The sequence below is a fragment of the Equus asinus genome, chromosome 1 (assembly GCF_041296235.1).
Source record: "Equus asinus isolate D_3611 breed Donkey chromosome 1, EquAss-T2T_v2, whole genome shotgun sequence".
Taxonomy (NCBI): Eukaryota; Metazoa; Chordata; class Mammalia; order Perissodactyla; family Equidae; genus Equus; species Equus asinus.
The window spans coordinates 111,255,615-111,281,633 of NC_091790.1; the positions used below are offsets into that span (position 1 = coordinate 111,255,615).

Below are 26,019 nucleotides of genomic sequence, written 5' to 3' on the forward strand. Positions count from 1 at the left end.
TACTAAAGATAGTGTCAGTCAGTAGGGTTATAAAAGAGAATTTACAATACAATGGTATTTTAATGATTTTCTTTTAAGGGAAGCTCCAATTTAGTGGGAGAAAATAGTTTGAATACCAGTTTTTCATTTTCTAAATGTTGGATTATGTCATGTGAAAACGAAGCAGTTTATGTTTTTTTAAATGCTTTCATTAAAACAATCAATTATATACATAATTTTGTCTCATTATCTGTGTATTTCATGAGTTTTATGAAATAAAATTCAATTTTATGTTAAGGTAGTTTGGGGTATGCATTTAAATTGGTTATATTTTGAAAGCTTTATGCCTCTGTTTATTTTTTATTTGTTCATTCATTCATTCACTTATTTTTCATTGGTAAGGAAGATTGGCCCTGAACTTAACATCTGTTGCCAGTCTTCCTCTTTTTGCTTGAGGAAGATTGTCCCTGAATCTGTGCCAATCTTCGTCTGTTTTGTATGTGGGATGCCACCTTCGCATGGCTTGTTGAGCGGTGTGTAGGTCCGTGCCCAGGATCTGAACCCACAAATCCCGGGCCGCTGAAGTGGAGTGTGTGAACTTAACCACTACGCCACTGGCCCGGCCCCTTTTGTTTGCTTTAAAGAAATTATTATTTTGGATTTAGCCCAATAGAACTACATTTACTTTTTTAAAAAAATAAGTGAGTATCTAAAATATTCTTAGTTTGAAAATAGATCAGTGGCTAGTGGTTGGGAAAGTGGTATGAAATGAAGTGGTGTTGAGATTTTTTTTGTCTCTTGGTTTCTAAGTGCTTGAGATGCTATACAAGCGATGTTTAGTTCCGTGTTAGAATGGAAAGAAGTAGATGCTGGAGTTAGAAAAACTTTAATAATTGGTCTGCACTACTCCCTAACTGTGTGACCTTGGGCCTAATTCAGCCTTGATCTAAAATGGGAAAAATTTCTCGATTTAAGTTACTGCAAAGATTCGGAGATGCTTAAGTGAGGACAGCACAGTGTCTTACACATACTAATGTTCAGTAATTACCAGGTTCCTTCTTCCCTTCTGGTAAGAATGCACGCTGCTTGACTGCCTCTCTTGTTTCATTTGATCCATTTATTGAATTATTTCCTTTGTGCAAGGTACTGTAGGGATGCAGAAAAATATATTAGATATGACTCCTTCAGCAAACAGTATAGCTTTCTAAGAAATATTTATGTATAGTTAACTGTTAACGTAAGGTCTAAGTTAGATGGGCCATAAGTAAAATACACAAAGTTGGAATTCATGGTAGACAGACTTCTCTATTTTGGTGTGGTAGGGGCACGCTGGGGAAGGGTTAACGGAGGGTGTGGCATTGAGGGGCAGGGTGGGTAGGATTTAGACCTCAGAATAGGAGGAGCCAAACAAAAACAGTAGAGCGAGCAGAGCTTCTCAATAATAACGTTCGCGGCTGCCATCATTATCATGACACTTGAAGCTCAGGGAGCAGGTCACTTTGACTAGAGAGCACTGTATAGAAGTGTAAAGACAAGTGAGAAAAGATAAAAGATACTGAAAATCTAATGGTAGGCTACTAAATGCCTTCATAAAAGCATGTTGTTGCATAGGTCTCTCGGCATATACTCACGTGGAGCTTCCATATTACTCTAAGTTTATTCTGATTGCTGCGTACCTCGCTTCATACAATCCAGCAAGAACTGACAAGAGGTTCTTCCTTAAGGTACTTATTGCTTCTTTTCGCTTCATTTTTGAAGATCCCAGGAATATTTTGAAATTTCTCAACATCTCTAAATTTCTAAGAGGCAGAGATTAGAATAAGAGATGGCTAAATATGTATTTAGGACTCATTCTCTAAAGGCTGTAAATTAAGATCGCAGCCTGACGGGGAGACATGGGTAGTCTCACAGAAGAGTTCAGGTGTACCTTAAGTAACAATTCTAGGTTTAAAAAATACGTAAATAAGGTATGAGAGATGGAAATAATTTAAGGATGGTAATGCCTTTATTGTTCTAAAGCTCACACTGTGGTGTCATGTACTTCATACATTATTATCCAGAACATTCAGGAGCCTCTTTGCATGTACGTTAGCGGGAGAAATCCCATTTTAGAGTTGTTTTCTTTTTGAAAAAATAATACAGAATTTGATTTATTATTAAATGTATTTATAATAAATTTTTTTTTTTTTGGCCTCTCTCTCCCACTGGTCTTTAGTTTCATGAGGGCAAGGACTACATCTGGTCTTTTTCCCCCACTGCTGATCTCAAGTGCTTAACTAAATGCTCTCAGTGTTTTCTATGTGAATTGACAGCCTGCCTTAAGGGATGAATAAAAACCCATTTATTTTTGAAAGTTTTGTTTTTATAGAAATAAATATGCTGTCATAAATCATGTAACAAGTTCTTTTAGGAAGTACCACTATTTTATTTTAAAACCTTTCTTTACGTGCAAAAGTAATCTTGTGTACAATCAAAATCTAAATCAAATCAGCCTAAAATATAATACTAAAATAAGTTAGTATTATGTGTGCTATGTTTAGACAAATAATGTTTTCTGTTTTTGTGGAGTACTATCTCTTTTTAATCTTAAATTATTTTCCTTAATTGCAGCATCATGGGAAAATCAAGAAAACCAACTTCCTGAAGAAACATGAAAAGGTATTTACATTTTCTAATGGGAAAAGCTTATGAATTTAGGATACTACAGGCAGTGGATAAATGCATAATTAGTCATTTGTATATAGGCAGTTATTTGTATTGATAATGGTGTCATTATAATGTTGTGGTTGTATTTTGTTATTTTGAATGCAGTGATAGAATTCAGTTGCAGTGAGCTGGTAATAGAGATGAAAGTGAGTTGACACAGTTTTTTTTTTTTTAGTGAATTAATAGATGAAAAAGATCACCCTGGAATTTTTTAATTAAACACAGATGATTTTCCTCTTTTCCCCTTTGAAACACCCACAAGAATGACATTGGAGAAATTAGAAAGGTAAACTGTTAAGGCCTAGGCAGATGAGAGACCTGCAAATTTTGGACTTGTGTAGTGGATAGGCAGGTGCCCAAGCAGACAGGGAAGGCTGAAACCTAACCCCCGAAGCAAGCTGATGTGAGCTGAGGAGTCTGGACAAGCTTAGGGGTTAGAGGCTCTAAGTACCTTGGAAGGGAGGGCTGTGGGCGAGGCTGAAGTTGGGGAGACGAGCGTTTAGGCTGTTGAATCACCTGTCCGCTTGTACGTCTGAACCGCCCTGCTTCTCAGAAGAGGGAGACATTTGACCTGTCGACTTTGCACTCTAGAAGCCGTGGTTTGTTTCTCGCTCTCCTTCCTAAAAACAGTTTTGCACTGGCTAAACTTCTAAATTGAGAGTGTTCTCAGGACTTTGAAGACGTTCTTTACTGTCTTCTGGCTTTATTGTGGCTCCTGGGAAATCTACCGTTGGTCTGTTCTTCTGTCTGTGTTTCCTGTGGCTGCTTTCAGGTTCTCTTCTTTCCCTTTGGTGTTTGTACAGTATCACTGGGGTGTATCTGGGATTGAGTTTCCTTTTACTTGGGATTAGTTTTGCTTCCTGAATTTGAATAATGATGCCTTTATTCACGTCTGGCAAATCCTCGGTTGTTGGCCTTTCCAGTTCGTCCTCCTGAGACACTGATCAGACGTATGACAGACCTTCTCCACCCTGTCTCAGAGTCTTTCACGTTCCTCGTTCCCTTTGTGTGCTGTGTTCTGGTGATTTCTTCAGTTCTGTGTTCCAGTTTTCTCTTCAGCTTTATCTGTTCTGCTCTTTGTATCAACTTTGTAATTTCAGTAATCTTTAGAAGTTTTGCTGGTTCATTTCAGGTCTGTCTGGTCACTTTAATATTTTTCCTAGTCATATTTCTCTTTAACATAAAAATACCTATTTTATATTCTGCACCTTATATCCCAGTATCAGAAGTCCTTGTCAGGCTAATCCCACATTTCTGTTTTTGCTGACTCATGCACATGATGCCTTGTTTCCTGAACATTTTGTTATTTTTGATTGTTGGCTGAACTTAGTCTCTGGAGTTTTTGAGGCCTGAGGGTGTTCCTTTAGAAAGCTTTTACGTTTACTTCTGTGTGGGCACTTAGGAACACCAGTAACCTGGGACCATTTGAAATTCAGTTCTCAGCCTGGGGGTTTCCATACCACTAAGATACTGTGGATTATGCCCCCGCGTTAGCATTAGCCCCAGCTTCTAGTTAAAATTCTCAGCGAAGGCTTTTTCCTCCCTTCACACAGAGCCAGAGTTTAGCAGGGAATTATCCTTACCAAGTCCATTTGCTTGGCATGGGAAGGTTTTTTAGTATGCCCCTCCACTGGGACGTCTCTGATTAGGCTCTCCACCATAGGCAGGCCATCGATTGTGTACCCTATTTCTATATGTGTGGCTGCTTTGGGTCCTAAAGGATAAATGGGAGAGAGTACTCCTCGCTGGGGTGGTCAGGGGATGATTTGTGGTAGGGCTTGCATCTCAGTGGGCACTCAGGAGTGGTAAGGGTTGGGCATGCAGAGATGGGAGAGGAGGATGTCCCAGTTGAGGAAATGAGGTATGCTAAGAAGCAGAGGTGAGGAATTGTAGGGTATATAAAAGAAATAATGAAATATAGTTGACTGGAGTATATGGGGAGTTTCAGAGAGAAGTCACTTGAGGCCAAATTGTCTAACTCACCAGTTCCTTAAGGGAAGGAAGCCCATCTTTTCACCTCTGTACCTCAGCACTTGGTGGTATTTCGTGGGTGTTTTTTGAACAGATGAATACATTGAATGAATGGATGAAGAAAGTTAAAGAAGGAACATAAAGCTAAGAATTTTAGGTGTTACTCTTTAGACAGAGAAAGTCATTGAAGAATTTTGAGGAGGGAGATGCATGAGTGCTGGTGGGTGAAACTGTGAACGAGCTGGCACTTTAGACGGTCCTTGTGGAGTGAGTGGGTTTGTCCGAGTCTAGGAGAAGGGCAGTCTTGACGGAGGGAACCACGTGAGCAGACGTCACGAAGATGTCTCAAGTCTGGATGAACTCTAGTTCCTCTGACGTTGTCCTCACAGATTTGACTTTTGTAGTAGTCTCTTTTGTCTTCGGTTCATATCGTTTTAAAGTCTGAGCTTAACTGAAGGCCCCCTGTGAACACTTACTTGTTTTTTTATGTTTTTGTTCCCTCTCTTCCTGAAATCTTGACTGAATGTTTACCTTATGCCAAGCCCTCTGCTAGATGCCATGGGTGTAGTGGAGAACAAAATAGCTGTGGTCTCTGCCCTCATGAAGCTCTCGATTTGATCAGGGAATCAAACATTGAGAAGCAGACCCCACCAATAATTATCATAACACTTGTTTTAAATCTGTTATATGTCTTCAATTGTATAATTTTTTCTCTGTATATCCTCAATTGACACTGATTTTTTGTTTTTTTTGAGGAAGATTAGCCCTGAGCTAACATCTGCTGCCAATCCTCCTCTTTTTGCTGAGGAGGACTGGCCCTGAGCTAACATCTGTGCTCATCTTCCTCTACTTTGTATGTGGGACGCCTGCCACAGCGTGGCTTGATGAGCGGTGTGTAGGTCTGCGCCCGGGATCCGAACCAGTGAACCCTGGGCTGCCGAAGGGGAGTGCACAAACTTAACTGCTATGCCCACTGGGCCGGCCCCGACACTGATTTTTTAAGATTTTACTTTTTACTTCAGCTAATGCATATGTGCGGTTGGAGATTACCTGCCAATTAGTTTATGTGGAAAAGCAACAGTCTTTTTCCTCTCCTGACCCATAGTCCCATTTCCCACAGGAAACTTCTTTTAATTGTTTGTTTTAGTTTTTCTGGTCTAGATACCCATAACTCTTAGGTTTCTGTTCCTGTCTCTATTTTTCTTGATTTAACTTGAGATCAGTTGTGATTCTCTTTCATCTCCTCAAAAATGTATTTTGTTTGGCTCCCTTTTTCGATTCTTTCTCCGTTCTCTCAGGCCTTCGCTCTCTCTGATGAGCTCCAGTGAATCTAGTGAGGGATTTCCCAGACTTTGCTGTCGTTTCTAGGTGAGAACAGTTTGCATCTGTAGCACACAAGGCCAGGTCAGTGAAGAAGGTAAATAGCGTATGCCCTCCATGCCACTAGAACACTTTCAATAAAAACAAAAGTGAAAATCAGAAAAGAATCAGCAACTTTCACAATGGGACTCTCAACCTGAATTGCCTCCCACGTTATTCCCAACACTTCAGGAATGTAGGTAATTTTCCTAACGTCAAGTCACTTCTCATTGTTAATGAGGACAGGGACACCAACTCCATTTAGATATCTTAACATTTACCTTTATTTTTTTTCTTTCTTCCCTCTAATAACATTTCATTCATTCGTTATCTGTTCATCCATTAGTTTATTTAACTAACCATCCCAAGTGCTAGGGATAAGAAGGTAAATAAAACATTTCCTGTTTTCAAGGCATTTATCTAGAAAAGAAAAAACGCATAAACAAGTGTATCATGATGATGACAGTACAAGCTGCTGGGCATCTGCAAGCCAAGCCCTGTTAAGTTCTGTTTATCATCTTATTTAATTTTCACAGTGACCTGATGAATGTGGGTGACTATCGTTATCCTCACTTTCTAGATGAGGAAACTGAGTATTAAAGAGAAATTCAGTAACTTGCCCAAGGTTGCATAGTTAATATGGTAGAACCAGTGTCTACTTCCAGGACTTTCTGACTCCAAAGCTACCGTGATCTTGATTGCTGTTCTTGAACTCGTACAACTGACAAATGATGAGTGTCTGTAATTTTTAGTGACTCATACAAACCAGTAAGAAAAGGCAAAAATCCAATAGATTAATGGCTAAATGATATGCAAAGGAGCTTCAGTGTCTAACAAATGTGACATGATTATCAGCCTCGTTCACTAATGAGAGAAATGCAGCTTTAAACAACAGTGAGTGAGATATCATTTCACGTTCTCGGGTTGGCAGAACTGAAATCTCTGATGATTCTCGCTGTTGGTGATGATGTGGAGGAGTAGGAGCCTGTGTGTTCTGCATTTTGGCACTATCTAATGAAGTCAATGCATATGTGTGTGTGCTTTGATTGGTCAGGACACGCTGGGCTGTGCTATAGCATAAAACAAACCCCCAACCCTCTGTGGCTTTACACACCAAAGGCTTATTATATCGCTCATGACACAATGGAATGTGGGTTGAGTGGCCTTCCGTCATCTTGTAATGATGTCGAGTGAAACATGGTGGCCTCCAAAGTTGCCACTAAAGGGAAAGATGACTAAAGAACCCAGTGGTTTGAAAGGTCGGGCTTGGAAGTAGCTCACATCACTTCATCCATGGTCCACGGCTGGAACTCGGTCGTATGGCCTCCAGGTGCCCGCTGGGGAGACTGAGAAATGTGGTCTTCCTGTGCGCCCGAGAAGAAACAGTGTTGGCAGACACTTGACATTGTCCCTGCCTTGTACTTTGGCTTCGCATCCCACTGAGAGGAACTCACACACGTGCCCGAGAAGAAGTGTACGGGATTGGCCTTCAAAGTATCATTGGTCATGAATTTTTAAAAGCAGATAGTGATTTGTCATGAAATGGAGTTCTGTATTTAAAAATGGGCAGGAGCTACATGTATCAATCTGGATGAATTTCAGAAACCTGTTGAAGGAGAAGAGCAATTTGGTAGAGTGATATGTCCAAGATGATGTTATTTGTATGAGATTTTAGATCATGCAGACAATGCTGTTTATTGCTTATGGATACATATGTAGTATTAGTAGAAAACCTATCATGAGGGGCTGGCCCGGTGGTGTAGTGGTTGGGTTTGCTTGCTCTGCTTCGGCGGCCCAGGGTTTGCAGGTTTGGATCCCGGGTGCGGACCTAGCACTATTCATCAGGCCACAGCTTATTCACAAATTATAAAACATCCTCTGAGTTTTTCTAAGCTAGTTTTTACTAGTGGCATCCCACATAACATGGATGAAGATTGGCATAGATGTTAGCTCAGCGACAGTCCTCCTCAAGCTAAAAGAGGAAGACTGGCAGCAGATGTTTGCTCAGGGCCAATCTTCCTCACCAAAAAATAAAATAAAATAAAAAACCTTTTCATGAAAAAACACCAAATTCTGGGTGGCAGTTCCCTCAAGGGAGGAAAAGGGGGAGTGGAATGTGAGAGGGGTGCGGGGAGCCTCCACTTACCTGTAATGTGGTCTGTTTTGTGTCTGCACATACTGCATAACGTTGGGCTTGATAAAATTGGGTGGTGGGTACACTGATATTTATTACATTAAACTCTATACTTTTCTAAATGTGTAAAGTGTTTAATGACAAAAGCAAATAAAATTTAAGACCTGGAAAATGATTTCTAAACTATCTTTTAGACATAAGTAGCTGAAGTAAATACTTCATTTTGTAACTCTGAGTAGGTGTTTTTCTTTACATTCACTCATTTTAAGAAATAGTTTCCCATTTTATTTGCCTTTGCTATTATAGAGTCCTTAAAATCGTACTTTGCTACTAAAATTATCTAGTAGAATGGACTTGGAGCACTGCAGTTTTCTAATGGCAAGTAATTGTACTGTACGACTTTTCATACAGCTATGGAAATTTTACAATTTCTTAATTTTTTAAATAAATTTTGTATTGTTTCAGGCTGACAGCTTATTCACAAATGATAAAACATTCTCCGAGTTTACTAAGCTAGCTTTTGCTATAACGGATCTTTTTAGAATGATTAAGGTTGAACAATACATTTTCCAGGCAGGGGCACAAAGAGGAATGGTGAGCAGTGAGGAGTGAGTTAGGACCTGCACCCTGGTTTGGGCTGTGCACCGTCTGGGCAAATGACTTGGCTAAGTCATCCTGTTACAACAGCGAAATGGGTAGTGTTCAGGACTAGGCTGGTGACTTGTGAGTTCTTTTCTTTAATTAATAATTGTTAATGCCAGGTCAGAACATCTTGAAGAAAGTGTTAAAAGATAAATCGTGATCATATCAGTTCAAGTTTTAACGTAGAGACTGCAAGTTGGATTTCTTGGCATCTTCGGGGAACTATGTACAGTGTAGATATATCGTTATTGGGAGTTTGTCATACAGGAAGTGAGTGTTCAGCTATGAGAAGAAAATCTATCTTCTTTTTTCTTGCAGACAAGCAATCATCTCCTTGGACCAAAACCGTTTCCGCTGGACAGATTATTAGCAATATTATATAGTATCGTGGACAGCAGAGTTGCTGCGACAGCAAATATCTTTTCCCAGGTAAGCTTAATGCTGGGTGATTATATATCACCTTTGTCTTTGTGGCATTCCTCAGACAGTATGGTTCCTAGAGTTCCAGGCGTTTAGATTTTTGGTCAGCACATACTCCTATTTTAACTATTATAATGACAATGTTCTTGGTAAGGAATTGAAATTCCAGGTATAGAATCTTCGAGAGTCACTGAATTTGAATATATTTACAGCTATAATTTGATGACAAAACAACCTGATGTTTCTGGATTATTTTTCATTTTTCAGTAAAGGAATTTTTAAATTAAATGATCATAATTATTTTGCTGGTTAAATTAAAAAGTGGCTTCATAATTGAATTGATGAATTACAATATTGAAATATAATTTAATGAAAAAAATTTATTTTAATTATTTGTAAGAAAGTAATCTATAACATCCTTTTTCCTTGTATGTATACTTTGCAGATTTAAATACTTTGGTATGTATACTTTGATTTTTTAAAATGCATACCCTCTATTTTCCAGAATGATTAAGTTCTCAAAATTTTCACTAGATGGCAGCAGTAGCATAAAAATAGGAAACGTGACTTTTCCTTAATAAAGTAGTTAAGGTTCTTTTTTTTTTAGTTGATATTTTAAGAAAAACCTATTTATTAAAAATGTAGTCGCAGTAGGTTTCTTAAATGGTCCATAAAAACAATACTCAGCACATGGTATGAAGGGATAGAAGAAAAAGCAAATAATGTCACTAGTATTTCTTGAAAAGCAAAGTCACCACAGATGTTGCAATGAGCGTTTTGTTTTATGTGTATGTTTTTAGGTTGAGAAATATTTAAGTGATAGCATTTTCATTTTAATTCACTGCAAATGAATTTGGTCCCTGAATGGATGACTTTGTAATGTAATGTGTGGTGGCAACTTAACTCTTCATTTAAAGAAGTCTTTGAGAACCAAACTAGCTGTGCTCTCAGTGTTCTCAACGTTGAAGTTAGATGACTTGTATAAAGTCAGCATTTATAGAAAATTACACCTATTCATTGTGTTCTGGAAGAAAGCTGGTCTAGTCACTCGTTAGGTTATATAAATAACTGGCTGGATGGATAGGTAGATTGGTAGCCTTAATGCTGATAATTTAAAAAATCTAATTCAGTTTTAATTTGTAGTACGGGGGTGTTTTTTCCATATATATTTTTTTTAAATGGATTGTCCTGAAATTAAAGTAGTTTTTAATCGAACTATACGTTTTGTTAATAGCTGTCTCCGTATAATGCATGCGCTTTCTGTTTTGCTTTTGCTATGGCAGTAACTGTGAAGTAGACAGCAGGTGTTAGGGTCTCTCTTGGAAGGAAGGAGCCTCAGAGAGGTTAAGTGACTTTCTCGTGTGAGACGAGTGAGTCTGGAGAGTAAAGCCTGGGGCAGTGAAGCAGACGGTGCTTCTGCACAGAGCACACAGCGTTTGCGTCACACGTGATTGGACTTCTCAGGTGCCCCGGAGTTACTTTTGTGGGCGACGACACAAAGGGTCATAGATGTCTTTTTTTTCTTTGAGAGGGCTTCTGATTTATTCTGGGGGATAAAACATGTACATGGACATAATATGGTGAGGCTGTAAAGGAAGGCCAGATAGTGCTGCTGGGAAGTGTAGAGCAGAGGCGACCTCTGGGTGGGCAGGAGGAGAGGAGGCATCACAGGGGACGTGGAAAGTGGGCCGGGCTGTGGAGAAACAGTGGGATTCTTTTCCTTTGAATATTTCTGATTTACATAGCACGCATTTCCCTTATACAAAAGTCAGAAAATAGGTAAATAAAAAAAGGAAAATAATAGGTCAAATTAGCTGAGATCTTATTTCCAGTGGACAGAATTTAGTTAGGTTAGAGATTTAGGAAGGCATGATAATATGACCAAAGGTCTGGGACCAGGAAAAAGCAAGACACAGTTGTGAACTGTCACACCGGCTTAGTTGAAAGTTGAGGTTAGGGTGCAGTGGTGGCAGTCATTGTAGTTGTGATGTGGTGGGAGTACTGCCACCACCACCCCTGACACCTTGCTCTTGGTTCCTCACGTCTTCTGGCTTACGTTGGTGGAGCATTTCCCAGCAGTGAGTCTGGGTTTATAGGGATAGACAATCAAGAACAACGAGAGGGTTCTGATTTAGGGATCTACCAGCTGCTCTGATGATAGATGAACAGTGACACCAGTCTTTATGCCTTCAACAATGTCTATAATGTGATTAAGAAACAATTTGGCCCAAGATGTATCCTCTTTTCTTTCTTTCTTTCTTTTTTTTTTTTGGTGAGGAAGATTGGCCCAAGCTAACATCCATTGCTAATCTTCCTCTTTCTTTCTTTCTATTTTTGCTTGAGGAAGATTGTCCCTGAGCTAACATCTGTGCCAGTCTTCCTCTGTTTTGTATGTGGGATGCTGGCACAGCATGGCTTGATGAGCAGTGTGGAGGTCCACACCCGGGATCCAAACCCACAAACCCTGGGCTGCCAAGGTGGAGCACATGAATTCAACCACTACACCATGGGGCTGGCCCCTCTTTATTTCTTAATGAAGTTAAATTCTTGTCAACCTTAACAACCTCAGTCATTTTATTTATCTCTTCTCATGAGCAATAATCAAAATGATAAATTTTGTATATTTAAAACATTGCTGTAAATGAATTTATGTTCATTTGATGTGAAATCATTGATTCCCATTTGGGATACAAAGGATGGGGGGTACAAAGGGAGATGCATCCAGCCCTAAAGAATGGATCTTTCCATTTGCTAGGTCAATAAAGTATCCAAGAAAATCAGTAATGTATATACCATGTTTAAGAACAAAATGTGGCAGAAATCGCATCTGAAAGAACGATGTTTCTCCCACGTGCCTTGTATGTTTTTTCTTCCCGTTAACTCCCAGTGACTTTTTCTATTTTTCCCCTTTTCTTCATCCATCGAAACTATACTCTTACCAATAGGAATGACAATTTGTATTTAACCTGTGCACACTCAGTTTTTTAAGTGCAAAATAAAAATATGACCTTTGTATTGAAAGTGCTAATTTGATATGAACACTAGATGGTAGTATTGTTGCATTCCAGCTTTAAAATGAACTAGGAAAACAGCTTTTACTTGTTAGTGTTGTCTTTGGTATTTAGAGAAAGCTGTTTGTTAGTTTAACATGTTGGTTTATTTGAATACAAATAAAATTGCCTGAAGATACTTAACGATGTGTGTGTGAGTGTGCGCGCCTGTGTACACTTTCATGAAAATGTAAATAAAATTGGTGAGGAATTGTGTTGCATGAGTATTTTCCACCTGGAACGAAATTGCTTTTTATTGGTTGTAATATGTCCATATGAGATGATAATGTATTATTTTTCTGTTCATTTAGTCTACATGCAACTGTTTTAGAATTTATTTTATAGTAATGTGTTATTTTTATAGCTTGATTTACCAGTTACCTAATTCTCTGTAATTTTTCACATATAAATCGATCTAATGTGGTATATACATTCAGAATTCTCTTGAAGCAAAAGTTTATTTCCATCTCATTCATTTAAGTCTATTTAAATCTGTTCTATAGTAAAGTTGTAAAAATAGTAGCCTAAGGGAACCGGCCCCATGGCCAAGTAGTTAAGTTCGCATGCTCAGCTTTGGTGGACCCATGTGCTGCTCATCAAGCCATACTGTGGCGTCTTCCCAAGTAGAAGAACTAGAATGACCTACAACTAGGATATACAACTATGTACTGGAGCTTTGGGGAGGAAAAGAAAAAAACAAGAAGAAGATTGGCAACAGAGCTTAGCTTAGGGCCAATCTTCCTCAGCAAAAAGCAAAAAGAAAAAATTAGTAGCTTAAGGAATCTTTAAAGTTATTAAAATTCCAATTGAGAATAATAAATTCATAATAGTATGAGTAATAGTAATATATCGTATTTGGTATTCTGAATTTTGTTATTCTTCATTAAATTTTAGATAAAATTCTTATTAACTTTTTAGTCTCATAAAAAATTAAAAAGAATAATAACACGTTTAACATTTTACATTAGGTTATGCTTAGATTTATTGAACTGAAATATGGCTTTTAAGTTTTTCTTAGATTTTTAAGATAATTTTATCCTTATCCAATTTTAGTATAATTTTGCAGTTACAATCATGGGTCATTTAAAAAATTTCATTGAAACAAAATAAATGTGACCTGAACTTTATGAATGACTAAGCAGTAATTCTGGTGTTTTCATTCTCTTCTTCTCTCAGCATGGAGAGAATGGATAAACTAAACCATTGATATGCAAGAAATGGTAAAGTTCATAGATATTATCTTCAAAATTTAATCAGTTATGCTTTTGAACACCATTTATCTTTAAGAGAAATACTGTTGAATTGTCTTTTTTTCGGAAGTCTATTAAAAGCAGCTTATCCTTTTTTATTTTGTCTTTTTTTGTCTTGAAGAAAATGCCAATCTGTCTACAAATCCTTGAACAATCTCGTCGTTGGTGTTTCTCTGTCTTCTCCTTGTCCTTGCCCGTCCCCTCCATCCTCTCCTAGTTGTGGGAAGGCAGTAGGAGTCCAGTTGTTTAAGATTATCAGCTGTGTCACCCACTTTAAAATGTTAAGCCATGTTGCTTTAACTTTTCCCAGAGGACAAAATTGCTGAAGAGATTATTTCTAAAATTATTGGGACAGGTTTCTAAAGTGACTTTTAAAAGGAAAATTATCTTTAAAAATTAATATTCAGTTACACATATGCATTTATATCACCTATTATCATTGATCTTATAAGTTAGCATTTTGAAAAATTATTTTTGAAGATAGTTCACTGTAATTCTAAATTTAGAAGGTTTAAAGTAATATAGTTATTTTCTTAGTAATTATAAGAAACAATGTACTCAGAATTAATATCAAGAAAGAGCTAAAAGATAAGAAAAGGAGCATAGTTCTTTTAAAAAATAGTTCTATGTGCCATATTGACGAGTTGCATTTTTTCAGTAATTAATATCTAATTTCTGAATGGTTTCATATTTAGTTGTGCATAATTTAATAAGAAAACAATTTAAATTAGAATGTCCTTGTAAATTTATTTTCATTTATAAGCGTATAAATAAAGAGCATTTGGGAGTAGAGAGTAACATACAAATATATTTTTTCAAAAATAGCCATTTTCATTTCTGTTTTCTCAGCTTTTGAGCACATGATGATACTATATACTGGAATATATTCGGACTTAGATTTGTTCTCATGAATCAGCTTGGTCTTTTTCCACAAGAGTTGCATTAACTAGTAGCGTTTAGGTAACCTTAGCTTTCTACTCATTTAGTTGTTGGTTTATGAGCTATACAGGATATGTTTAAACTAATCATTTGTATATTTTCCAAATGAATTTATCGTCAGAAAGCAGAATAATTTAGTTATTTTATCTGAGAGTTTTTTGAAGCAGATGCTTTGTCTCTAATTTATCATTGCTGCAGGAAGATATTTTTGCTCAGCTGTCAGGGCAGCTAGCATTTTGTTCAACCAAAAACAGAGTTTTGGCATTTTTCTTCAACTAGAGGTAGATGTATAGAAAATTTATATAATTTTCAGTTTTCTAATGTGAAGAAGGGATTTTATTCATATTAACAAATGCTTAAGAATAAAAGTATTTGAATCTAATTCAAGCTTCCAATTCAAAGTCAGTATTGATTGGAATTAAATTTTTCTTTCTCTGCTTAAAATTTCGTTTAACAGATATTTATTCGGGGCCTGCTGTGTTCTAGGCACTGTGTTGGATAAAGAGAATGCAGAAGTCAAGCAAATGCAGTTGCTGCCCTCAGACCTTATGGTCAGTCTGTGGCTTCCACTGCCCGTCACCTGTGCTTGGGGCGGGTGCCAGATTCGAGCTGGTCCTGGAGTGGAGTTAATGGTGTATGTGTGTGTTTTTACTGGGAGGACAGACATGCTGAAGGCACCACTACCAAGTATTTACTACTTAAATACTTAAATGTGGAAACTAATACTTAAAGTGACTGTGTAAAAACAGGGTTTTTCACTTCAGTAGTCACTGATATTTGGTAATGTAGGTATTTAAGTGTCTTCTTCCAGGCAAAATAACAAAGCTGTTTGTTGGGTGCTTCCTCCTGACATGCCTTGAACTTAGCGCTGTGAAGCGCGATTGTTTGATACCTATGTCATGACTAAATTTAGTTTAGTTATGGACATTTTAGTAAATTTAATAACCTGATTAAATTTCATTATGACATTGTTATGGAACAGTCTCAGTTAAGACTTGGAACTTGTTAAGTTGTGGACAAATAAATAGTGTATTCTGCGTGGCCTATTGTAAACTAAGTGACTTTTCTTAAAAATGTTGCATGACTGTATTTCAAATACTTTATGATTAAAAGTTATTGTGTCATTCTTCTATATATACTATTTTAAACTACTTTTATGGATTTCTAACCAAACTTTAACCAAATATAATAATTTTATAGACTTATAAAACCTCTTTACCTTAAAAAATTAGTTTGCATATTGCATAATATTGTGGTTGTTTGATTTATATTTCTTAAAAAAAGTAATTTTATTGAATGCTAGTCACAACCTCAGAAATCATAGTTGGTGGAGTACTGTCCAATGCATATATGGATTAGGGGAGAATTTGAACCTTTTAAACCTAAAGTATAACTTCCTAAAATAAGATATTTATATTAAGTGATTCGGGTATGAGGATTATTTATATAGATATTGAAGCTGGTGAACGAAAAGGGACAGTTTTCCTAAAAACAAATTCCCTGGGTACTAGAGTGTTAGAAAATGTGAAAAGCTCCTTTGTAGCTTCTCTGTGCTTCATTTGACTTGTGCCCGCGTTCCAGTGTCTCTGTGACATACAACTGACGTACTTGGTGCTATTAAGGTAAATTATCTAAATCACAGAAGATATCTTGAATGCTAACATTTTCTAATAACCTTAATTTTTTTTTTAAACCACAACTGAGGCAGTGAGGCATTCCGTCCCAAAGATGGTAAAGGAGCCTTACTTGCTGCCTGCTCTCTGATGAATAGGTCGGCAGGGTGCTGTGTGACCCGGGCGGGCCCTGCCCTCTCGGGGGAGAGTCTTAGCGCCATGCCGCTCGGTGCCTGCTGGTACCGTAAATTAGGTTCTCAGCTCTCCTGCTGCCCTGGGGGGCACGTATGACTGTTCTGCCGTCAGACCGCTCTGCAGTGCGTGCCTCGTTCAGGAGATTTTTTAAAAACTGTTTTGGGATGCTTCACATTTGAAAAGAGTGAAGCTGATCTGTGGTTTTCACCACCTGCGCTATTGTTCCAGGGAATACTAATACTAATCATGGCCGAGGAGAATAAAAAGCGCGGTATATTTCACTCTCTTGCCCAGGGGTGAAAGGTTGTCTTTCTTGTTTCCATTTGTAAAAGAATAGTGTTCACCCCTCCTCTTCTCCTCTCTTCCCTACATCTGGTTTTAAATTTCTTCGGTGTAACCACTTTGCCTTTGTGGACGTATCAGCCCAGCAGTTGGCATTTTTACTGAACTCTGGAAAAATGGAACCATTGCTCAAGGATGATGTGTAAAATACTGCCTAAGGGATAAAAAAACTGCATAAATTATGCTTTCAACTTTTGAGTAAAAGAATACGTTGCCACCTTATTTTTGTAGACAATATTTTATAACTACCTTTCTCAGAGCCTAGCCTTGCTTCTAATAAATATACCAAATATATACCCTTCATTTACATTTTTTGGGGAAATATATTCAACAGCAATAAATTTGATTTGATTTGGCACGTTTTGTGCTGAAAGCACACAAATAAAGTTTGTATGGATCTGTGCTTGCACATGCCTGTTGAGGAAAATCTGTGCTATTAATAGAGTGACTGTATGGTAAATGCAGACCTTAGGTAGGCCTGTATGACTAGACTGCCTTAACGAGAAAAGGAGTTTTAAGAAGAACAAGTTAGGAAGTAAATGATTAGGAAAAATTTACAGTATGGAAATGTGTGCTACCCTTTAAAATACTCTATGCAAAGATGGTTAAAAGCAATGTTGATGAGGGGCCGGCCCCGTGACGCTGTGGTTAAGTTCGCACGTTCCGCTTCAGTGGCCCGGGGTTCACTGATTTGGATCCCGGGTGTGGACATGGCATCGCTTGGCACGCCACGCTGTGGTAGGCGTCCCACATATAAAGTAGAGGAAGATGGGCACGGATGTTAGCTCAGGACCAGCCTTCCTCAGCGAAAAGAGGAAGACTGGCAGTAGTTAGCTCAGGGCTAATCTTCCTCAAAAAAAAAAAAAAGTGTTGATGCTTAAGGAGGTTTCCAATGAGAGATTGTCTTTATCAGCCAACAACTAATTGGAGTCCTTTGGAGGAGATTGGCCTCACCTGCCTGTACGTAGACATTTCATTAGCTGGTGTGACAGAAAAGTCCTGTCCTTTCCCCTGGATGAGAACTTAGCGTCTTCAGTCCCAAGTTGCCTCTAGAACCTCACTGCCCCCTCACCTTGGGCACTCTGAATGGTGGGAGAGAGTTGAATTCTTAATAGGAAGTAATCATGCTTCCAGAGTTAGGAATAAGAAAGGGAACAGGTTTACCCAGAACTGTCTTATCTACTCCCCTGGCTTCAAATGCTATGCGTACATCGATGACTTTTGAATTCTGTATTTTTGCCCTTATCCTCCAGCTCTGGGCCCAGATTGCCAGCTGATCAGTCATACCTGAATGTGCCGTCTCCATCACGCACTGATATATCCAAAACCAAGCTATTTCCTAAACCGTTTCCTGTGCTATTTCTGCCTTACCTAGATTTCAGAACTCATCATTCATTCATTCATCCTTTACTAAGCACATACTTCGCGGCATGCGCAGTGTTAGGTGCTAGGAAAACAAAGACAGATAATAGACAGTTTCTAGTTTTTAGTTACATGGAGAAATATTCTCTGAACCCTCTCTTTTGTTTTTATTCCATTTAGTTGGTCAACAAGTCCAGTCTGTTTTTCTCTCTAAATACAAGAGTCTCTTGAACTTATTCCTTTCTTCCCACCCCTGCTGCCACTGTTGTCAGTCCATAGCTTTGTTATTTCTTAGACCATTGCCCAGCATCCTAAGTGGCCTTCCTTTACCACTTCTGAGTTCACCCTCCATGCCGTCGTCAGCATAAATCTTAAAAAATAAACATGGTCTTATTTTCCTGCTTACACTTGTTTAGTGAGTTACATCGTTTGCAGAACCAAGTCTGCATTGCATTCCGTAGCATTTCTTAAAAGGCCCCTCACAGACCAGCTCCATTTTCTGTCCCTTCCTTCGTTCACCCTGGACCCTGTTGACGAGAAGCTGTTTCCTCCCTGGAAGCACGCCGGTTTTTCCTGTGGTACTGTTTCCTGTGCTGTCCCCCTACCACTGCTGAGCTGTCTTTTATACCTCGTGGCCCACCCCCCTCAAATGCCATTTCTCAGTAAACCCAGCTTTTTGCCTCCCTCCCTAATTAGTCATTTCCTTCTCTAAAATCAGGGAATTGCATTTATATGTATCACTGGCATAGCAGTCATGTTGTGCCATTATCATTTTATTATATGTTTGTCTCCCCCGCTGCCTTGAATACCTTTAGGGCATAGACCTTGTCTTCGTTTTTGTCTCTCTTGCACAGTGCCTTGAATGTGGGGTTCACCCAATGAGTGAATGACTCCCCATTCTCCCAGGTGTGCAGTTAAGGTCTTCCTGGATACAAAAAATGCGCAGTCATTTGTCTGCTAAAAAGTTCGAGATATTAGAGACGCTTAGTTCCTCTGTGTATAAACACTTGCCACTTTTTGTTTATCTGAGAATAGTTGAAGACTAGCAGTCCACTACCTGCCCTTTTTTTGGAAATATAAATTCATGGCGATGATTTTAAGATGCACACCTTTGACAGCGTTTGCCTCTCTCTTCCATTGCTGCGTGCATCACCACTACCTTGTGTCTGTAGAAATGATGGTTGAAGTCTCTTGGTCAGTGCCACATGCTCGTGAATTATCACGTCGCCTGAAATCAGATCAAATGTGGGGCTTGTTGGGTTGTGTGGCCCTCATACACCAACATATCACACGTTAAGTTCTTTATTTAAATAATTTAATATGTTTCAGGTTGTAAAGCTCTTGCAGGACAAGCAGCATAGGGTGTTTCACAAATCAATTGACATATATACCAACCTATGAAAGTATAAAAATAATGAGCGTGTTAAAAATTAATTACAGTTGTAAATTGATTTCCTTTTGTTGGCAGAAAGAACCTACTTTATTAGCCTAGGAACAGGTTCACACTGTTTTAACATCAAGCACTTCCAGCTGAAGCTTGTTAGTGACTGCCTCTCAGATTAAGAAAAAAAAATCCTCCCTGTGGTACATGAGCTCCCATTGTTAGGACATAAGTGATCCGCTCATCCCCTACGTGGATGAGAACAAAGACCCTAACAGTACACAGAGCAAAGATTAACTAAGCAAATAGTGTATGGCCCCACTAAAGAGGTAAATTTTAAAAGGTTCTATGTATGGATAAGTAGGTTTGCATTTTTTATTTTTCTTTGTGAATGCCTCAGTGATGACACAGGAGCTAATCAGAGGGAAAAAAATATATACTTTGGCTTTTGAATTAGGTAGTTTGATTATTTTAAGCTAAAGTAAAATAAAATCCTTTAATTAGTGTCAATATGCTGCTAATACATGAAAGCTAGGGAAATATTGTTCTCTGATAGCAAGATGCTTTAGATTTTTAGCAGTTCTGTTTATTTTTAAACCAAGGACTAAAACCAGAATTATTATTTTGAAGAAAAGGATCAATGGAAATGTATGAGTAAAAATTAAAGTGGCTAACTTTTAGTACAGCTTTTTTAAAAAAGCAACTTTATTGTGTATTTCCTAGCACAGAATCTAAATCCTCACTTTGAAAAAGAAAATTTGTCCCCTAGACTACTTTTTTATTCAATTGAATTTCATTTGTTTGAATTTGAACTTGACACAAGAGATAAGAAAAGCAGCTGTAGAAAACAGTATATACTTCCAAAAAATCTGAAAATTATTGGCAAAAAAATATGTCTTCATAAGTAATAGAAACCAAGAAGGGGAGTAATAATTTCCCCACAGAAATTTAAATTTACTTACTTAAAATATTTCTTTTCTGAAAATGATTTCAATATTTTAGGAAAGATCTTTTCATTACCTTTGCTTTTTAAAATTGTATTGTTTACCCTAACTTTTAATTTATTATATATTTTGTGTGATTTATGGTGGTGAATTTTTTTGTAAATGATCTTTAATCCACAAATGTGTAAGAAATTTTACTTTGAGATACCATTTTCAATGTTGTCTAATAATTTCAGATTTTAAGAAATCGTGCTTTTCCCCCCACCTTAAGTTATCTTTTCAAAAACCTTAAAAATAGTGATTTTATGTCTAATATAATATGCAGTCTGATTTATAAAAAGCTAACATGTCATTAGGTTAATAAATTCCACGTTAAGTTTACTTTGGTGGCGTCACACCGCTCACACCTGGTCCTTTTGTTCACAGGATTCTTGATGGTTCCTTCTCCAGGCTGTTACCTGTGGCCCTGGGGCAGGCCGGTTGCCTGTTGAGATAACTTCTTGATTCTTTTTGCTGCAGTCACATTGAAGTGTTTCTCTCTGTTCTTTCTGCAGTGCCTCCGCTGCTGGGTTTCTGACCTCCAGCGTCCTCATGGTGCCCCTTGCAGTGCGGAATGCTTTCTGAGTTGTCGTCGTACTTTCCTTCCCACTGCCTTCTTGGAGCTTCCCTTGGTCTGTCTCAGTACAGTGATCTCTTCTCTGTATTCTGCAGCCCCCTTTTGGGGTAGTGTAAGCAATGTGGGCTGTGGATTCAGATGGGGTTCAAATCCAGTGTTGCTCTTACCACTCTTAGCTCAGTGACCTTGAAGATTTCCTAAGCTCTCTGAAGTTGTTTCCTTATCTGGAAAATAAGGGTTATTTGTAGTACCTAACTCGTGGCTGGGTCGTTGTGAGGACTGAAGAAACTGAAGTGCCTAGTACAGTGGTAGTTACAGATCTGTCAATGTCTAGATCTCGTCTATAGAGCCTGGACTCAATAACAAGTTCCAGTTCCTATACCACTAATTACCCGTGGTCACTGATGTTAACTTGATCCCAAAGCTCTTTTTTCCCCTGTCAGGTTTTGTCCACATGCTCTACTAGATCCTGTGGGAAGGCGTGCATGCCGGGTTACATGTGTGTCCTCCTCAGGAATTTTGAAGCGCAGTAGAAGAGATAAAAGCACTGACTGGGCTCCTTATTGCAGCAGTGGTAGTCTTGGCAAACCACCTTCTCTTATTCGTCAGTATCCAAAATGAGGCATCATTTTGGCTAAACATTTTTAAAATGTTAAATATTCTTAAGATTGTCTTTAATTTAAAATTTGTTGTTACAACTCTAAAATGTTTCTAGTCGACCTCTAGCATGGTACATTTGCTGTGTTCTTTTTCGTTTGGACTTTTGTATTAAATAATTGGGAACATCTGCTAAAGTGCCCCAACGTAGTAGTTTGTGTGGGGTGACTGCCGGGGCTCTGATAATGCCTGTCATCCTTTATGATGTGGGTTTTCTTGTGCGTAAAGTGAGGCATTGATCTCCAAGTTTTCCAGTCCTGGTGGGCTAGCTCAGAATTTTATTTTGTAGTAATTTTTACATGGAAACATGTCAGCTTTTAATAAGTTGGAAGTGCAGTTGGTTTTTATAGCCCCCACACAAAACAAAACTTTCACTGTTTTTAAACCTAGAAGTAAGAGGTGGAATTTGGGAACATGGAGAGCCCTCAGGTTGGGATTTATGTGATAGCAGTTTTGCTGTAATCCTCCTGTGCGCTGGAGGGGGTCATAAGTTCTACTGGCCACAGGTGTGGAGCAACTTTGTGAGCCCTCGATGGGCTCGCAGCGTGAAATCAGCAGCTGCAAATCCTCGCAGCTGAACCACAAGCCACAACTAATTATCTGGCTTTCAGCAGGAAAATCCACAATCTATAAACTTTTTAAAACCTGTATAGCCTCACTTCAGTGGCCTATCAATATTGAAATAATTAACATTCTCAAATTTACCCACTTTGAACAGTGTTTTATCAGGTAATTTCTTTAAAATCCCTGTAATAAGGGTAGAAAAAGTATTTTCATTTCTACGAGCAGACTTAAGTAGCTGCTCTATAGGTCCTTAAGTATTCTGAGAGACAATTTATTCTGGCAGTTTATAAGTTCTTTCTCAAAGCTCTCTACATTTTGTGTATTTCGTCAGTCTGTTTATTTTTTAATTAAACCTTTTTTTGAGGTAATTATAGATTCACGTGCAGTTGTGAGAAGTAATAAGGACTCTTTCTTCCTGTGTACCCTTTACCCAGTTTCCAGTTGCAAAACTAGTACCATATCACAACCAGGAGATCGACATTGATGCACTCCACTGATCTTAATCAAATTTCCCACTTTCGCATGTATTCATTTTTGTGTATGTCTGTGCGTATTTGGTTATGTGAAATTTTATCTAGTGTAGATTTATTTATTCACCACCAAAGTCAAGATACAGACCAGCTCCATTATCACAAGGACCCTTCCTCTTATAACCACACCCAGCTCCCTCCCACCCACTCCCCCAGCCCCTGGCAACCACTAGTCTCCACCTCTAACATTTTGGCGTTCTAAGGATTTGTATAAACAGAATTATGCAGTATGTAACTTTGAGATTGGCTTTTTTCACTGAGCATAGTTAATTCCTTGGAGATTCATCCAAATTGTTGCATGTGTCAATAGTTCATTCTTTTTTATTGCTGAGTAGTATTCCGTAGTATGGATGTGCCGCAGTTTGTTTAACCATTCACTGACTGAAGGACATCTGGGCTCTTTCCCTTTTTTGGCTGTTACAGATAAAGCTACTGCAAAGATTCATGTACAGGTTTTGGTGTGAACAGGCCGTTCTCTGGGGTGAATGTCCAGTGGTGCAGTTGCTGGGCAATGTGGTAATTGCAGGTTTAGTTTTATAAGTGGTGTCGATGTTTTACTCTTCCAGTGAAGTATGGTAACCTTGCTTCCACTTTTTGAATACCATTGTCTTGAGGATCAAATGGTGTTAGTTTTTAATCAAATATGGTTTAGAAAACTCATGAGGAGATAGTCTATTTTATTCATTTTTCCACTCTTTCTGTTGTTCTTTCTCCCTTTTTGATGCTCAAGGTTCCTTCTTCTATCATTTCCTTTTTCTTTGAAGAACTTCTTCAGCCATGCTTTAAAGGTGTGCTTTAAAGGACAAATTCTTTAGTTTTTCCTCATTGGAGAATGTCTTTACTTCTACTTCATTCATGAGGATAGATTTGTCAGATGTAGGATCCACAATGGCCAGGTTTTTGGGCAGGACTCTTGTTCCGTTCAGGGGAGAAATAAGCCCACCTGGGTAGCTTTCTGTTCTGGCCTGGGGACTAGGGCACGCTGGGCCTGGTCACCTCGTGCTGTTGGGTGGGGAGTCAGAAGACCCCTTCCCTGCGTCTGCGTTGTTGCTCTCGTCCTGGGCCCCTAAGCAGCGGACCTTGCTCTTTGCACCTTTCAGAGTCCTTTTTTGGTTGTCTTTTATGTTATTTCCAGGGTTTATAGTGGTCCTTAACATGGAAGAACAGTAAGTATGAATCTATGCCATCTTGACCGGACCAAAAGTATTATTTTTTAAAAGATATTTTCTTCTTTCTAACCCTTCTGTCTAGGCTCTTTGTTAGTATTTGTTTACGAAATGTGTTCCAGGGTCATTCAAAGCTCAATTGCATGAGAAGCCTTCTGTGAACTAGACAGCGCTAAAAAATATTTCAGAATATATTTTATCGTTATTATTGAGAGCTTTTTCCTGACAAAGTTTAAACCCTTTTAAGACATTAATTTTACTGGCTGCAAAATATTTCAATTTATTCTTCTTTGCTGAAACTAGAACCTTACTCTAAATCACTTCCTGCATTTAGAGCCTTAATAACCAGAATGACTCTGTGTGGCTCTTTTCTTTGAGTGATAGATTTGTCACTGAAGACTCCGGGGCTGCGGTGGGTGGGAGAGACTCTGGTCCCACCTCTACATATGCATGCGCATGCAAACACACAAAACTGAGATCCCACCGTGAGTCGTCCTGAGTGCCTTCACTGTCTAGAGACTTCTGCCGTGTTCCCATTGACCATGTCAAGTTCTTTAGATATTAATGCCAGCCTGGAGATACGACTTCATCATATTGTCATGAACATTTAAAGTTGGGCAAGGAAGTAAGTCAGTATTTTCTGTGATCCTGTTCATCTTTGAATGGACAGTACCTAGAGCAAGTCCTCAAGAGTTTTATGGATATGTAGTTGGAAATAAAAATTAGATCATTTTAAGGATCTGATAATGGAGGGGGAGGTGGATATTCTTGTACTGATGCATGTAAGAAATAATTTTCCAAAAGTTTCATATATTTTTTCCGGAAGTCTTCATTTAGGTATAAATTAATACATTTGAGGTTCAAAATGTTGGCCCTATAAATTAATCTTTGTACTTGATTCTTTTCAATTTTGCTCTATCAGTATTTTGATAAACTGGTAAAGTACTTTTAAATTTTGGGTCATTTGTACACTGCTTTATGTGGTGTTCCCCTAAACTATGTATTTGTAAGTTGTTTCTGTTCATATGGTAAAATCAAGGAATGAAAGACCTCAAATCAGTGTTTTTTAATGTGAAAAATCACATCCTAATTTAATTATTTCATTTTGGTTTAGATTTTTTTTGTGTATTAGCTTTTGCTGAATCAGCACCCCTACCCCCACCCTGCCCAAATCATCTTATTTGTATTTTGGAGATGCCTTTGGACTGCTGCATCTTGAAGTGATACTGTATCCTTTGTACAATTTGAATGATTGAATCTGTCCGTGGAATCCTGGTAGAGCTGAAAGCGACTTCAAGGCACTATCTGGTCCAACTGATTGCCTTTGAAAATTTGTCATAACTAATATAGTAAAAGTAATAAAACTGTAAGGTAGCTGAAAATATTCTTGAAATTCTAACTTAACTAGATTAAAGACAGATTTTGTTTCCCTGTGGGAAAATGGAAGAAGAGTAATTTAGAACAATTTGGGTTAAAGAATTGAATTAAATATTTCAGAGTGTTTGAATCACAGGAAAGTAGAAGTTACAAGAAATATTATAAGGAAATGCTAGTGGCAAAGTAAAAGGTGATTAATGTTTTCCTCTGTGTTAAAAGAAAAATACTGAAGAAACCTGCCTTTAATAATAAAGGGAGATTAATGTGTGAGTTTCAAATGACTATTATCAACTTACTTTCACAAATGAATTCCTTATGGAAAAATAGAAAGGATTGAAGTTAGTGAATGTATTTTGCCAGAGGAGACCATATTAACTCTTCTGTATATCCTCCCATTTGTTACAATTTCAGGCCTACTTTCTCCTTGTGATTCCTACCTGTTTCCCAACTGGGAAGGATAATGCGTTTGTCTTGACTTTAAACAATGCCCTTCCCCAAAGACCCCATGGTTCCTTGGCTGCCCGTCCTCTTCTGTGTCTCAACCCTTCACAGTAAAGGTCTCGAGTAGCTCGTCTTGTAAGATGTTTGAGCTCAGGGCCTGCATTTTGTCATTATTAAGTGAGCCTTTCTCTCAATCTCTTTTTAAATGTTTTGTCTGTCTTCATTTTTCTTTTTAGTTAGTATTTTATGTATCTTCTTCTATCCTTTCACCTTCCCATATTCTTCTGTTTTAAATATATCTCTTCTAAACAGTATAAAGTTGGATTTATTTTTTTCAGTCAGTCAATCTTTCTCTTTTATTTGCAGCGATTAGTTTCCTTT

At 38.1% G+C, this 26,019-nt stretch overlaps 1 protein-coding gene across 22 annotated transcripts in view; it reads left to right on the top strand.

Moving 5' to 3' along the window:
• The window catches only part of ORC5 (origin recognition complex subunit 5), a 133,259-nt gene that overhangs the window by 36,702 nt on the left and 70,538 nt on the right, over positions 1-26,019 (top strand). For 11 of the 22 annotated variants that reach the window (XR_011502180.1, XR_011502183.1, XM_014831913.3 and 8 more), the window contains 3 exons: positions 1,591-1,703; positions 2,590-2,637; positions 9,110-9,220. Coding sequence is in view for 17 of the 22 variants with exons in the window: in XM_014831913.3 (XP_014687399.1) it covers positions 1,591-1,703; positions 2,590-2,637; positions 9,110-9,220 (272 nt within the window). In the remaining 5 variants the exon portion in view is untranslated. Of the gene's footprint in view, positions 1-1,590; positions 1,704-2,589; positions 2,638-9,109; positions 9,221-11,558; positions 11,851-14,907; positions 15,693-20,841; positions 20,959-26,019 lie in introns of those variants that run through there. The other 11 variants (XR_011502174.1, XR_011502175.1, XR_011502177.1 and 8 more) reach the window with 3 other exon arrangements.